Source organism: Eubalaena glacialis, chromosome 1 (genome assembly GCF_028564815.1).
Source record: "Eubalaena glacialis isolate mEubGla1 chromosome 1, mEubGla1.1.hap2.+ XY, whole genome shotgun sequence".
Lineage (NCBI taxonomy): Eukaryota > Metazoa > Chordata > Mammalia > Artiodactyla > Balaenidae > Eubalaena > Eubalaena glacialis.
This window is the reverse complement of record NC_083716.1, coordinates 226303024-226319767: the sequence shown is the minus strand read 5'-3', so window position 1 is coordinate 226319767 and position 16744 is coordinate 226303024. Positions and strand designations below refer to the sequence as shown.

Genomic DNA, 16744 nt, shown 5'->3' with positions numbered 1-16744 from the left:
CCATCCATCCCTGACCTCATCCACCAGATCACATCCCCCTCTTATTTGCCCTCACATCCTTAAGTACTTTCACTTGAAGATATTTATTACAATTGCATTTCCAAGTCACTTATATCAGCCTCCACTTCCCTCTAATCTATAGCTTTTGGAAGGGCGGGTTTTATTTTTATTTTGTTTTGTTTTCTCAGGTAGACATCAAAGACTGGATACATGGATGGATGGATGAATAGGTGGGTGGATGGATGGGTGGATGGGTGATGGATGCATGTTTATGGCAGTTATTGATGGCAGGTCCCCCATGTGCCTCCTTTCCTCTAAACCATGCATTTCTTACACTTCTCTTTTATCCTTTCTTTTTATTTCTTTGTGCCCCCTTATTATATCTTAGTTCTACCAGTGGCAATAAGAGGCTTTATTTACCTTAGGAAAAAAGGGCAGAAGAGATTCCTTCAGACTCTCGGTGTGCAACAACAGAATAGTGAACATAGGATCTTAGGTGTGATTTTTAAAAAATGAATGACAGGGTTCTTGCTTTTGTGCAGCTCACAGTTTAGTTGAGGGAGACAGATGCTACATTTGGCTAGAATAAAATACCGCAGTGTAACGATGGTGCTGAGCATTGGGCTTTATGGAAACTCCAGGAGATGGGGAGGAGTGACAGAGAAGAGATATAAGAAGAGGGGACCACTGAGCTATGTCTCAAAGGCAAGTAGGAATTGGACTGGGTAATGGTCCCAGCAAAGGCAAAACACAGCCTTCGCTACTGGGAAACCAACTCTCAAGAGCTTGCTATCGCTGGAGCACAGAGTTTTCACTTCCTTCCCACAGGACAGAGTCTGTTCACAGAAGCCGCTTTGCTTTGAGCGATGGCTATTTATATCGCATGTATTTTCCTTCCAGATCCTGATGTAAGGTGGCGTTGGTGCCCCCTTGTGTAAGTAATGAGCAATGATGACACTGACTTGCTGGGCGCCCTGTGGGTCAGGGAATCCTCCGAGTGTGCTTCTTTACCATGACTTACGTAAACATCTGTTTATTGTACCTCCGAATCTTCTTGAGCTTCATTTCAAAGAACTTAAAGCTCTCTCTGCTGAATCAGATATTCTTGCTTCTTCAGAAGCTGTTGGTTTTATTCTCACCATTTAATGTATTGTAACTTGCATTTATATTATGAACATTTTAAAAAAGTTGGACTAAAAGCTACACTGAACTAATTTTTAATAGCTTTAGTGTTAGTGATCTCTCTTAAACCCATATACGCACACACACAGACACACATACACACAGACACACACACACAAACACACAGCTGAATCTTCAAAAACCAAGCAAAAGGAACCTAAATGAAAATTCAAAGCTTCAAGCACAGGTAGCACTTTAGAAGGGTCTTTGTGACTTCACAAGAACATCCTGAAATTGCAACAGTTGTGTGTGCTTCATTCCTGCACAAACAAGCTGGACCATCCTGATATCTTGTGAAGAGCATCTTCCTTAACAATTAATTATTCTAGGAGAGACCCCATTTCTTTTTATCTCTATAATATGAGCCTAGATGGATCCCTGACCCATAAATATAGATACCAATTTTAGTCTCAACTCTTCTTTAAGTAGTTATATAATAATCAGGGATTCCAAACTAATGCTCAACATTCCTAAAATCTTAAGAGAAATTAAGCGTTTGCCTTTGATAACGTTACATAGGCTGAAGTGTTCCTTTATTTTTAACTGGGATTAAATCAACCCAGTGGTTACAACAAAGCAACACGACAACTGTTTATCTTGTGCTGACCAAAAGCCCTCACTGGCAGTCATACATGTCAGTTATTATCAAAAACAGAGAAATTAATTATGAATTAAGTATAGCTTATGTGGATGAGCAAAATGTTCTTAAAATATGGGGTTTATAGGGAATTAGTTATAAAAGAATTTCTTGATGAAAAGTTTGGTAACCCTAAATAGAGGGTCTCTGAAGTCTTTTCTGGTCCTCTGATTTTTAACTTGTTTTCAGCTTTTAATTTTTAGTGAGGAAAAAAATTAGAAGGGACAAGAGGATATTGTAAAAGTTCTTTTAAAAATCGTTGAAATTTAAAATTTTAAAAATCTTTGAATTTTTAAATTTTACAAATCTTTGAATCTTAAAATTTCTCAGATTTTTCATTCCCCCCGACCCTGCAGCTGCCTTTTGCCCCCAAGCGGACTGCCAATCCTGAGTGTCCTGTGTGTCTGTTCTCTGACTGCCCAGGTATGATCGACAATCTGCTGTCCCCGGATCTCCTCGACGGTGTCCTCACCAGACTGGTCCTGGTCAATGCAGTGTATTTTAAGGGTTTATGGAAATCACGGTTTCAGCCTGAGAACACAAAGAAGCGCACGTTTGTGGCAGCTGATGGGAAATCCTACCAAGTGCCGATGCTGGCCCAGCTCTCCGTGTTCCGGTGCGGTAAGTTCACACTCGGTGAGGCTCTGTCCTAGAATGTGCCAGCCGCAGAAAGGCCCTCGGGTGCTGTCACTTAGCTCAAGAGCAAATCTGCCTTTTAATTTTTTATAAAGGGCAGGGGAGGAGAGGGCAGGATTTTTTAAAAGCTCATGGTAAATCTTTGCATTATTTACAAAGGTTATGGATTAATGTATAACACATGTAACGCTTTTAGGTTGAAATTTAAAGATGACAGGACAATTCACAAAATGAGAAGTATCAATGGACATGAAACATATTGCATGCATTATCAAGTCATCATTAGCAATCCTACATTACCAAATCGAAAATAAAAGTAAAAATTAGATCTCTTTTCCACTGATCAGATTAGCAAAAATTACGAAGATTGACAAAGCCCAGTCGTGGCTCTGGTGTGGGGGGCACGTGGGCACCCTTGGGTACTATTGGTGGTGGGGAGCCATGGTCTGGAGGACTTTCTAGAAGCCCCGCCTCAGCAGTCTCACGCCAAGGAATTTATAATATGAAGATAATCATACACTAGCAAATAAATAGAAGCCATATACGTACATGTAGTGGAACACACATGATAATTAGATTTATATAAGTAGAAAGTTATATAATATGTGGTTGATTTCAGAAAACAAGTTACAGAACAGCAGATGCTGTTTCATCTCATTTATGTAAAATACTTTCTATATATTCATACAGACATGTCTTGGAGGATGTTCAATAAAATGTTAAGTGGTAGTATTTCAAATGATTATTTTTCTTTGTTTGAGTTTGAAATTTTTTTGAAGGAACATGTGTCAATTTTACAGTTGGGGGAAAAAGAAAATGACCCATCTCTGCAGTCATTACCACACATAGGTAACTAAGGCTGGTGACTGTTTTTTAAACCTGCTTTCACTGAAGTATCAGTGGTCCAGTTTAAGTTAAACTTCTTTTTCCTCTATAAGTTAGCCTTTATGTTTCCAATCTATATGTGGACATGTGGGTCCCAAGTATTCCCTTTGCATATACAGTATATATTAGATCAAGCACTGCTCAACATTTCTCCAGCTGCCTAATTCTTTAAATTCAGAAATGACTCATGCGAGGGACACAATAAAGTCACTTTCCTTCTCCCATGTCTTTCATCAAACGTCCAGGTAGAATTTTGTCATTCACTCAATAAATTTTATCAAGATAATATGTATTTAAAAGCCCTGCAGAGGGACTTCCCTGACGGTCCAGTGGTTAAGACTCTGCGCTCCCTATGCAGGGGGCCCCGGTTTGATCCCTGGTCAGGGAACTAGATCCCGCATGCCACAACTAAGACCCAGTGCAGCAAAATAAATAAATAAATATTAAAAAAAAAAAAAAAGTCCTGCAGAAAGGTAGCATGCTAAGCAACTGAGACCAATGAAAGGCTCTTTTTGTCCAGAACTCATTCTCAGGTTACGTTGCCCAGGAAGACATCATGGAATGCTAGCATGGCCACCAGCTCCTATCCGAAGCACAGTTATTTTATTTTAGGTCAATCTTTGTACACATTCTAATAAAACAAAACGCGAGAAGGCCTCATTTACTGTATATTTCTGTTGCTGAAAAATAATGAATAAGTCAGTAAAGAAAAAATCAGCAAGGCTTCTATAGGCATTCCCATGAAAGATTAAAATGTTTGTATTTGTAGGAATGGAAGATGCTTTTCTTGAGTATATAAGATGTTCCCAGAGAGGGAGTTACATATCCAGGTGGCTTTTCAATTAAGAACTGATTTGTGTAAGAATTTGTGGTGTGCCTTATGGAAAGTAAGACACACATACATTCTTATGGTCCAAGATTCAAACTCCACAGCTCCACAGTGTGGGAGATCTCTTCCCCCGCCTTCCCTGATTCATGCCCTCCCTTCTCCACCCTCTTCTGAACCCCCAGGAGACTGTATCAGTGGGCTCCCTTTTCCCCTGGCTTCCTGTTGGTTGGCTAGTGGGGTGAACCAGCAGGTGATGGGGTAAGGGAGGAGAGCGGGCTTGGGCATTGGTTTCCCAGCCCTCTCCCTGCATCACCAGGGCCACAGCATCCCTCCACCCGAGGTCTTCTGCCATCAGGACCTGCCCAAAGGCTCTTTCTCTCTGGGCCACCAGCCCCTACCCTCGGCCCTCCCAGGCTAAGGCTGGTAATGGTGCCCCACTGTTTGTAGCCCAGGGTACCATCCTTAATGGCGCCTCTGTACCCTATCCTTGCCTTATAAGTGGTCCCTTCATTAAACTCTGCTGAATTGACCCAGTTTGGTGTCCTGTCTGTTAGCTGTCAGACCTTGATTGATCTGAACTGAATTCAGAACAGAACGTGAAGGTCCCCTTGCTCTCATTCCCTGCCAAGTACACACTGTAAGTGGTCTGGGACCATCCTTCCTGCCCCCCCTTTCTACGCCCTCATGGGTTTTTACTGAGTAACTTGGGATTGGAACCCAGCTCCTTCGTGGGCCAGGAGACAGAGTCCAGTGGTGTCATCTGCACCCAGGTTTCCCTCTTTGGCCGGCAGAGAAGTTTTTCATGGAAAGACGAGGCAGGTTTGTCTTCTGGAGAAAGCTCAGCAGTCTGTGGTGGCCCCAAGAAGTCATTTGTTTTCATGACCATAGACCACACAGCCGGTCACCCATTTTCGTCCTGTCTCATCGCAATCTGGCCCACTCGACCAGCCAGCGATGGGAGGCAAGTGGTCCTGACAGCTGAGCCAAGCCAGGCTGCCTGAACTCACTCACTCAGCCTCTGGTGCCACCTGCCCAGCGCCTCGTGAGGCCTCAGGCAGGCCTCGCCATCTTTGGTCACTTTGCTGAAACATTGTCCTTCCATTTACCTGTTTTTCAGCCTTCCTGACTTTTCCTCCAAGATATCATCAAGGTCTCTGAGAGGATTTCCTTAATAACATTAAGGGAGAGGGTAGAAAATAGGAGGGGAAAACTCTTCTGACTTAAGCCCCATAAAGTGTAAGCACTTTGAGGGCAGAGACTTTTCCATTAAAAAAAAAAGCCTTAAAAATTAGTAGAAATGTATTTCATATTCATTGCAAAGTCCTCAAATGCAATGGTATATAAGGCAGAAAGTAAATGTTATTCTATATTCCCATTTCCCAACATAAAAACCCCTATTAAGTGCTAGGCTTTTTGAGGCATTTTCTATGGATATCATTTGAGGCTTTTTCTATGGATATGTAAAATTTGTCTATCCAACTTTTTTGCATACATAGGATTACACTATAATTTCTATTCTGTAATCTGTTTATTCATTAGACAGTCTATCTTGGAAAACCTTTTATGTCAATTCTCGTGGAACTGCTTGATCCTTTTATCAGCTGCATAACACTCCATAATATTATAAACGTATCATAATACCTTAGGGATGGCCATTTACTTTTTTTCCTATAACAACACTACAGTGAGCATTCTTGTACATAAATCTTTAGATATTTGTGTCAGAACTTCTAAAGGTAATGTCCTTGGATAGGAATTGCTGAATCAAAGTTGTTACAAATTTTCTGTTTTTATGGTTATGGATTTAGATTTAAGAGACTTTGAAAAAGACCACAAAGAATTCCAAACATACATATGTATGTGTATATACATGTGTGTCTATGAATATACAGTATGTTTCTAGCTTCCACTCTCCTCTGAGCTTCCAACTCATACCTACATATCCATGTTATGTCTCTAATTAGTTGTCTATTAAGTTCTGGTTCCACAGATAAATATACTCTTGCCCTTGCCATCTAGTTCTCCCCGCAGTGTTCCTTCGCCCAGCAAATGGCACCAACACTCACCCAGTTGCTTAAACCACTCCTCCTTCCCCATTAACTCTCCCCATACTCCCTTTCCACTGCAGCCTGAATATAGACTACTATATACAGTGGGTCTACTTGTTGTGGTTCTTTTTTTCAAATGTATATTTCAATTTCTACTTAAATATAGCCTGAACAGTTCCTTAAGGCTCAGAAATCCACAAAGCTGCTTGTAGTAGAAGGTAATTAAAGGGACTTTCATCTATAAGGCTTTCCTGATACTGAATATTTAAAATATTGTCTCTGATTTTACAGGCTGAGAAGAGTTCTTTGCACTTCAGCAAGCCTAGCTGTCAATACATCCTCCCTTGTAGGACTTAAAATAGGAATCAGAGTACTTTAGGGGGCTTTCCAGAAAAACTGGACCATCCCCAAAGCACCACCTACAGAAAGTTTTAAATCTTCTCCATATTTTCAATACTTGATTCTTTGCCTGTTATGTCTCATTAAAGGTTTTTGTTGATCATGATTCATCTAAGAGAAAAGACCGATTTTCCCCTTTCACCTCTTCCCTTCTTTTTGGAATGAATAGGCCTGCTCCATTCACATCTCTATATATTCCAGGAATTATCCTCATTAAAGAACACTCAGTCTGCTTCCCAGATGTTAAAGGATGGAGGGCCTGGGGCTGGAAGAGGGCTGGGATGATGACAGGCTTCCTGCTCTGACACAAGGTTCCCAAATACCCCTTCCCTGCCTGGTTCATTCCGCCCGGGATCTGTGCCCCAATGCAGCGGGTGTGGTTTCTCTTGGTGGATCGATTCTGACACTCAAGAAGCAAAGTATCTTACAAAGCTGCTCACACCCATAGATGAAGGTTTTTTGCTGTGTGCAGCCACTGGGCTGAGCTCTGGGCGTGTATTTTCTCATTTAATTTTCACAACAGCTCTGTAAGGTAGGTACTAACATCCCATTTTACAGATAGAGAAACTAAGACTTGGAGTTCAGGAACTTGGCGAAGTCCCAGAGCTAGCGTGTGTCTGAGCCAGGATTTGAATCCAGGTCCTGTAACTCCAGATCTTGTGTCTTTAACCTTTGTCCTCTAAAACCATGCTATGAAAGCAGCACCTCTGTGATTAGGTGGACGGAGAGGAAAGGGGTTATTTTGTAAAGATAAGCATGGAAGGGGCGCGTGTACGGAGTCAGCTGAGCCAGCATTTGTCATCAGCTCCTGTGATCAGAAGTAGACCTGGAGCCGGGGAGAAATGGACCGTCAGGCAGATGTGAGTGACGAGATGCAAAATGGTTAGCAGTTATTCACCTTACTGATCAGTTAATGATGGGTCCCGTCGAGGCTGGATTCCCTGGTAGAAGGAGCAGCTCTCGCCCCACCTCGAACACACCCCAGGTTCTAACTTTTCATTTTTCATGATCCTGACCTTTCAGAACAGTAAACAGTTCTAGAAGTGGCCAATGAATGCTTCCAGGTCCTTATTTCATGCCCCGGAGCAGTCATTTATTAACAACTTCCCGCATTTCGCAGTTTCTTTTTTTTTTTTTAATTAATGTTGGCTGCATTGGGTCTTCGTTGCAGTGCGCGGGCTTCTCATCGCGGTGGCTTCTCTTGTTGCGGAGCATGGGCTCTAGGCATGGGGGCTTCAGTAGTTGCAGCACACGGGCTCAGCAGTTGTGGTATGCAGGCCCTAGAGCGTGCGGGCTTCAGTAGTTGTGGCTCGCGGGCTCTAGAGCACAGGCTCAGTAGTTGTGGCGCACGGGCTTAGTTGCTCTGCGACATGTGGGTCTTCCCGGACCAGGGCTCGAACCTGTGTCCCCTGTATTGGCAGGTGGATTCTTAACCACTGCACCACCAAGGAAGTCCCTTCTTTGCAGTTTCTAAAAATGAGCTCTACCAGTGTAGGAACCTAATGTTTTCTTTGAGGATTAAAGGGCTTATTAGGAAGTGGGTTTTTTTCTCACTTTTCCATCAATTTTTCAGTTTCTGCTGAGACCATTTTATCATGCAGGGTAAAAGTAAAGGTGAAGACTCCCATCTTGGACTCTCAGGCAGCCCCAAGACGGGACCCGGGCGAGAAGGAGAGTCCACATGTGTCCGGAGCTGAGGCCAGGCACCCTGGGTACCTGAGCAGCCCTGCAGGCGAGGGTGGCACATGGGGACAGGAGACACCGAGCACCCCCATGAATTGTCCGCATATTTCTTCCTCAAGGAGAAGCTGTCGTGTCATCCTGTAGTGTCATGTATTCTAAGAGCTTCACCATTCTTATCATATTTTACAGCTAAAAGTGTTTGTTACGTAACGATGACACAGTACGCTGTCTCTCTCTCTCTGTCTCCATCAGTGCCTCCCTCCCAACCCCTGTCTATGGACAACTGGCTTACTGAAGTTCCTTGTCTCAGATGCAGTGATTAGCAAAGTCATCCCCAAAGAAAAGACAAGTGACAATCATGAGAGAAACTCACTTTCTCTTTTCTCTCATTCTTAAATATGTTGTCCTTCTGGGTCATTCAGAGGAGGAGGGAGAGGGAACCAGTGTTCACTGGGCACCCACTGTGGGCCAGGCCCTGCTGAGTACCTTATACGTATATGTCTTCTAATTTCATCACCACAACAATCCTGTGAGCTACACACTTTCAATATCCCTGATCTCTCCATTCTCCAAACCAGGAGGCACACAGAGGTTAAGTAACCTCAGCAAGATCACCGAGGTCTTCTTCAAAAGTTGAAAGTGTTTCCGAAAACATTTCAGACATCCACCATCATCTAGAAATGCTGGTTTTCCATTCACCTGGTTAATTCTTACAACTCTCCCATCGCATGTCTAATGTAAAGGTTCCGTGGGCTCCTAAGGCATGCTCTGTGGAAGGCTTTTTCTCCCGGGAGTTCATGGCCACTCTGGGCCCCATGCTCATGCCCTGGGCTTCTCTCCAGCGCCCATCATGTCTGCACTTGCATCCGCTCAGATGGGCAGTGCTCAGCTGTGCTGCTCAGTTGCTAAATGTTTTGAACATTTTACGTGGGGATAAAAGGGTTCTAAGATCAAATTAGTTTGGGAAACCTGAGAATAACTAGAGTTAAACAGTTTTCTTCAGGATATCTCAGAGCCTTTCTAGCATTGGTGTATATTATGAATCTGCAGGAAGAATCGAGTGTCTGGTGCTTCCTCAACTTCCTGGGATGTGGAATCCGTTTTGTCTACCGGACGTCTTGCAGGTTGTGTGTTCTCTAGATGACATTCTGAGAAATGCGGGTTTAAATCCTTCTTGGGTTTTCATCAGTAAGCACAAGTACCATAAAGTATCAAAAAGCCCTAGTGGTAGTTACTGGAATGACTGAAGAGTGAGTAGGAAGTCAGGCAGTGAAGGAGGATCATCTTTGGCATTAGACGTACTGAGTCTGTACTGAGTCCTGGTCCACCTTTTAGCCATGTGTCCCTTGGTAAGTTACTTAATTTCTCTAATTGTAGCCTCCCCAGCTGTAAAATAGGACTGCGTATACCTACCTGGTGGGGCGCTGTAGAGGCTAATTGCGTTGGGGTGGTTGGTGTGGGCCTGGCACAGAGTGGACCCTAAACAGTGGAAGCTGTGTACCCCCTCCCTTGCTCCCTCCTCTTCACATGCATTCAGAGACGCCACCAAAAGAATCATTCTTAGGCAGCTCAGATTCATTCCTTCATCCATATGATAAGGGTCAACTTGCAAAGCACTGTATTCTAAGTGCCTTGTGATCTAGTTAAGTTCTACTCAACAGAATTAGCATAACTTTAGTGACTGCCAAAGGCATTCTGTTAAGACATGTCTAGACTAAAGAATTCTTTACCAGGGAAGGAAGAAATAATTGCCCTTATCTTTGACTTTCTAAGCAAGCTATTTTTATTTATTTATTTTTTTGAATTTTTGAATTTTATTTTATTTATTTTTTTATACAGCAGGTCCTTATTAGTCATCAGTTTTATACACATCAGTGTATACATGTCAATCCCAATCGCCCAATTCATCCCACCCCCACCCTCACCCCCCGCCGCTTTCCCCCTTTGGTGTCCATACGTTTGTTCTCTACATCTGTGTCTCTATTTCTGCCCTGCAAACCAGTTTATCTGTATCATTTTTCTAGGCTCCACATATATGTGTTAATATACGATATTTGTTTTTCTCTTTCTGACTTACTTCACTCTGTATGACAGTCTCTAGATCCATCCACGTCTCTACAAATGACCCAATTTCATTCCTTTTTATGGCTGAGTAATATTCCATTGTATATATGTACCACATCTTCTTTATCCATTCATCTGTCAATGGGCATTTAGGTTGCTTCCATGACCTGGCTATTGTAAATAGTGCTGCAATGAACATTGGGGCACATGTGTCTTTTTGAATTATGGTTTTCCCTGGGTATATGCTCAGTAGTGGGATTGCTGGGTCATATGGTAATTCTATTTTTAGTTTTTTAAGGAACCTCCATACTGTTCTCCAAAGTGGCTGTATCAATTTACATTCCCACCAACAGTGCAAAAGGGTTCCGTTTTCTCCACACCCCCTCCAGCATTTGTTGTTTGTAGATTTTCTGATGATGCCCATTCTAACTGGTGTGAGGTGATACCTCATTGTAGTTTTGATTTGCATTTCTCTAATAATTGGTGATGTTGAGGAGATTTTCATGTGCTTCTTGGCCATCTGTATGTCTTCTTTGGAGAAATGTCTATTTAAGTTTTCTGCCCATTTTTGGATTCAGTTGTTTGTTTTTTTAATATTGAGGTGCATGAGCTGTTTATATATTTTGGAGATTAATCCTTTGTCCATTGATTCGTTTGCAGATATTTTCTCCCATTCTGAGGGTTGTCTTTTTTGTCTTGTTTGTAGTTTCCTTTGCTGTGCAAAACCTTTTAAGTTTCATGAGGTCCCATTTGTTTATTTTTGTTTTCATTTCCATTACTCTAGGAGGTGGATCAAAAAAGATCTTGCTGTGATTTATGTCAAAGGGTGTTCTTCCTATGTTTTCCTCTAAGAGTTTTATAGTGTCTGGTCTTACATTTAGGTCTTTAATCCATTTTGAGTTTGTTTTTGTGTATGGTGTTAGGGAGTGTTCTAATTTCATTCTTTTACATGTAGCTGTCCATTTTTCCCACCACCACTTATTGAAGAGACTGTCTTTTCTCCATTGTATATCCTTGCCTCCTTTGTCATAGATTAGTTGACCATAGGTGTGTGGGTTTATCTCTGGGCTTTCTATCCTGTTCCATTGATCTATATTTCTGTTTTTGTGCCAGTACCATATTGTCTTGATGACTGTAGCTTTGTAGTATAGTCTGAAGTCAGGGAGTCTGATTCCTCCAGCTCCGTTTTTTCCCCTCAAGATTGTGTTGGCTACTTGGGGTCTTTTGTGTCTCCATACAAATTTTAAGATTTTTTGTTCTAGTTCTGTAAAACATGCCATTGGTAATTTGATAGGGATTGCATTGAATCTGTAGATTGCTTTAGGTAGTATAGTCATTTTCACAATATTGATTCTTCCAATCCAAGAACATAGTGTATCTCTCCATCTGTTTGTATCATCTTTAATTTCTTTCATCAGTGTCTTATAGTGTTCTGCATACAGGTCTTTTGTCTCCCTAGGTAGGTTTATTCCTGGGTATTTTATTCTTTTTGTTGCAATGCTAAATGAGAGTGTTTCCTTAATTTGTCTTTCTGATCTTTCATCATTAGTGTATAGGAATGCAAGAGATTTCTGTGCATTAATTTTGTATCCTGCAACTTTACCAGATTCATTGATTAGCTCTAGTAGTTTTCTGGTGGCATCTTTAGGATTCTCTATGTATAGTATCGTGTCATCTGCAAACAGTGACAGTTTTACTTCTTTACCAATTTGTATTCCTTTTATTTCTTTTTCTTCTCTGATTGCTGTCGCCAGGACTCCCAAAACTATGTTGAATAATAGTGGCAAGAGTGGACATCCTTGTCTTGTTCCTGATCTTAGAGGAAATGCTTTCAGTTTTTCACCATTGAGAACGATGCTTGCTGTGAGTTTGTTGTATATGGCCTTTATTATGTTGAGGTAGGTTCCCCCTATGCCCACTTTCTGGAGAGTTTTTATCATAAATGGGTGTTGAATTTTGTCCAAAGCTTTTTCTGCATCTATTGAGATGATCATATGGTTTTTATTCTTTAATTTGTTAATATGGTGTATCACATTGTTTGATTTGTGTATATTGAAGAATCCTTGCATCCCTGGGATAAATCCCACTTGATCATGGTGTATGATCCTTTTAATGTGTTGTTGGATTCTGTTTGCTAGTATTTTGTTGAGGGTTTTTTAAGCAAGCTATTTTTAGAATAGGGAAGTTCTCAACCTGAATTGCTCTCTTCCCTCTGAAGCTACCCTGGCGATCAGCAACCATTCATGCCCCTTCTGGAAGTCACCAAGGATGCACTGAACCTGCCTCTGATTTCTTTAGGGTCTACAAGCACCCCCAGTGACTTATGGTACAACTTTATCGAGCTGCCCTACCACGGGGAAAGCATCAGCATGCTGATCGCGCTGCCGACAGAGAGCTCCACCCCGCTCTCGGCCATCATCCCGCACATCAGCACCAAGACCATCGACAGCTGGATGAGCACCATGGTGCCCAAGAGGGTGCAGGTCATCCTGCCCAAGTAAGTAGCCCCTTTCCCTAAAAGAGAAAACAACAGGACTACTCGATCCCTGGGAGTGATTGTGTCAGATACTGGACAACTGAAGGCTGAAATAGACACATCATGAAACCTGCCTTATTTTGCAGGAATTGCATGGTGGGACTACAAGGCTGTGCTTTTGTAAAAGTTGGTTTTCAATCCCTGTGCCTCTTATATGGCAGGATAGTGATGACGGGGAAGGAAAGAAGGCAGCCTGGTCTCTAAGCCTCCACAAGACTACAGCTCTTGTGCCACTACAAGGGCTTTTAATATAGGTCACTGTTCAAAAGACTGAAAAGCAGATGCAAATCATCATCTGATAGTATGCTGAAAATACAGTAAAGTTTTAGTGCTCTGTGTGTTTTGATAAGGAGTTTCATTCTAGGTACTTAAGTTTTAGCTGGAAGTTGCTAAAGACCAAGGTCCAAAAGGTAGGTAATAAGGAAATATTTTGAAGCCACCCAGGCAGAGTTCTTACATTAGTATCTAGGGCAGTTTTTCTATTATACCCTGAAAGTATAATATAGATGAAACCTGAACTGTTAGGACTTGAAACCAAGGGGAAAGGAATCCCAAATTCTGTCTGATTCCTAAATTTCTAACAGGTCAGAGAATACTTTGCCCAGATCTGTGAAGCAGGCAGTGAATGTCCCCTTTTTATAAACTTTTCAACATTACTGTTTTGTCAGTATCCAGGGCTTTAAACCACCCAGGCCTCAGTGGTGGTGGCAATACCTTCCAGTTCTAATAGCTTTTAATTCTCTAGCCACTGAGTTAAGTAATCAGAAGAGTACATTCATAATAAGTATTAGTAATTCTTATTAGTATTAGCATTAGTAATTCCCCCAAGAGTATTTCTTTTTGTGGTAAAATAAGCCTTCACATAGGCAGTGCTTGCCATAAATGAAGAAGCTGGTGATGTACATAAATTATAGTTATAATGGTAAATTACCATATAAATTACCATAATAGCCCATCTGTGATGAGAATCTGCTCACTTACCCTTGCTGCTTTCCCATAGGATGTGATAAAATCTGGTAAAACATCCTCTGATGATAGATTTAATAACTGACATTTACATATCTATAGGTATAGTCCACAAATATCCAAGAAATCCATATCAAACCCAAATGAATACCATTCCTAGTGTTTGCCCCTGTTTTAATGGTAAAATGCTTCCAGAATCCCAACACGAACCAGCAGGAATGTATTTCCTCTCTTTTGACCATCCCCAATCCCAGTAAGTATGGTGGCTCTTACAGCAGCCAAGATCATGGCTCTGTGGTTGGGTATGGGGAAGAACTGTAGATATTCCAGAATACCAGACACTCATCAACACCCTGTTACCGGGTCCAAGCTTGCATTTCTCGCCGCATGACAGACCAGTAAATCAAGAAATATCAAGGAATAGCAACTTTATTCAGAAAGCCAGCAGGCTGAGAAGGTGGTGGACTAGTGTCCCAAAGAACCATCTTCCCCGAGTTAGAATTCAGGCTTCTTTTCCACTAAAAGGGGAGGGAGTAAAGTCAAACCTTTCCTGGTTCCGTTCAGCCTCCAGAGGGGATGTGTTCATTTCTTCCTTCCCGCAGTCATTCACAGGCGGGCCTGGTCAGGATAGTTACTGTGAGCAAAACAAAAGTATTTTAGCTTAATGCTCATTACCTGGGAGGCAGGGTTCCCAGAGATGGGCCATTTATGTGTAATTTAAGCTTATAGGCAACATCCCTTTAATGATTAACTTGTAATAGCATACAGAGGTTCTTCCCTATTGCAACCCTGCGTCTCCCCATCAGCATGAGAGAAAGTGCTTCTGTAGATCTTCCTAGGACTGGAATGGGGAGCCTATTGCCCATGAGGGTAAGGACACCCCTACTTGCTGATACTGTGCCATTTTGCCAGGTATGTGTTTGAGAGACGAGTTGTTCTCTACTTACCTGGTACTTAAATCTTGGGATTAAAATTAAAGATATAGGTGTTCAGAGTGTACTTTAAAAAGGATCTGTTTGTAAACCTTTTTTCCACTGGCACTGATTATATCATTTTATATCATTTATAGTATATTGATTTTCCCCCTATTTTCTGCTTTCGTGCTAGGTTCACAGCTGTAGCACAAACAGATTTGAAGGAGCCGCTGAAGGTCCTTGGCATCACCGATATGTTTGATCCATCAAAGGCAAATTTTGCAAAAATAACAAGTATGTTCAATGTAAAACTTGCTCTTATACTTGTGGAGTATGTTACAGATTGAGTCTCTGATTTGTTCAGAGAGAAAAGGTCAAACTTAGGAATGTGCTGCCATAAAACTCTCCAAGGTTTAATCTGATATATCGCCAAAGTATGCTGTTGAGCCTTCATCACTTAAATCAGCATAAGTCATCCGTCCCTACATTTCACATGTACATTTCATGTGAAGCCCACACGATCCCACACATTTAAAGAAGCATTTCATGTGTTGTCTCTGTTACCTAAAAATTTGGCTCTTAATTAGATATTAGTCTCTTCCTCTTCCAAATGCAAGCTTTTCCCCTGTATTTTCAAATTTTCAAAATCAAGATTTTTGAGCTCTCAAATGCTTACTTCTACCAAACTACAGCAGGCACCACTATATTCAGATAGGTATTTTGGCATCTCATCACCCATTAATCTGAAATAATATAAATTCAAAGGAGTCTGATTAGAGCTTTCCTTTGCCAAACCATCTAGGACACAGCTGGTATAATATCCCTTCATTTGCCAGTACACGTAATTTTTTCCTAGAGTCATATTTGAATGGTCGGTCCTTTGTCTTTTTGAGTTAGAGCGTAGCCACCTCCTGCCAAAGGCATGGCTTAAACATGATTTGTGCTGCATGTTGTGTTTTTCCCCTGAGTGATAAGGAAACAGTTCATTACCAACCTCAGTTGCCTGTTAGTGAACACCTGAGTACCTGTCCTGGGGATTAAGGCGACTTCCCTGGTGAAACTGAAGCTCCATGGATGTTCTGATACTCTCATCCCTTTTGAACCAAACTCTCTTCCCCCATCCAGCGGCATTAACATCCCCTTGTTTGAAATTCACAATTTTGGGTCTGACCCAGACCTACTGAATCAGCGTCTTCGCTTTAACAAGATTCCTCATCCCAATGAAGTTTGAGAAGCACTGTTTTGGGTTTTTTTAAATAAATTTATTTATTTATTTATGGCTGCGTTCGGTCTTCATTGCTACGTGCGGGCTTTCTCTGTGGCGAACGGGGACTACTCTTCCTTGCAGTGCACCGGCTTCTCATTGTGGTGGCTTCTCTTGTTGTGGAGCACGGGCTCTAGGCGCACGGGCTTCAGTAGCTGTGGTACTCGGGCTCAGTAGTTGTGGCTCACAGGCTCTAGAGTGCAGGCTCAGTAGTTGTGGCGCACGGACTCAGTTGCTCCACGGCATGTGGGATCTTCCCAGACCAGGGCTCGAGCCCATGTCCCCAGCACTGGCAGGCAGATTCTCAACCACTGCGCCACCAGGGAAACCCTGAGAAGCACTGTTTTAACCTGCCCTTTCCTGTGTCCCATCAGACCTGTGTCCCATCAAGGTCACCATTAACTTCTGTTTGCATTCTCCTCGCATGCTAACCCCAGTGGGCGTTGCTGGAATGGTAAGTTTTGCTGAGAAGGAAAGTGAATTCACTAGAAGGTCCCAGAGGCACGGCTGCATTTCTGAGCCTGGCCCTCCAGAGCAGCCTAAACTCTGCTCCTACTCTTCACTAATATGCCCGTAAGATGAGTGACTTTTGTTATGAAAAGACAGCACTGGGCTTCCCTGGTGGCTCAGTGATTGAGAATCTGCCTGCCAATGCAGGGGACACGGGTTCGAGCCCTGGTCTGGGAAGATCCCACATGCCG

The 16744-nt window shown here is 42.2% G+C and overlaps 1 protein-coding gene across 1 annotated transcript in view; it reads left to right on the top strand.

Annotated features, from left to right (window-relative positions):
- SERPINE2 (serpin family E member 2) overlaps positions 1 to 16744 on the top strand; it is a 73132-nt gene that overhangs the window by 51599 nt on the left and 4789 nt on the right. Inside the window, exons 4-6 of the mRNA XM_061205429.1 lie at positions 2243 to 2440; positions 12662 to 12860; positions 14973 to 15073. Of these exons, the coding sequence (XP_061061412.1) occupies positions 2243 to 2440; positions 12662 to 12860; positions 14973 to 15073 (498 nt within the window). The remainder of the gene's footprint in view (positions 1 to 2242; positions 2441 to 12661; positions 12861 to 14972; positions 15074 to 16744) is intronic.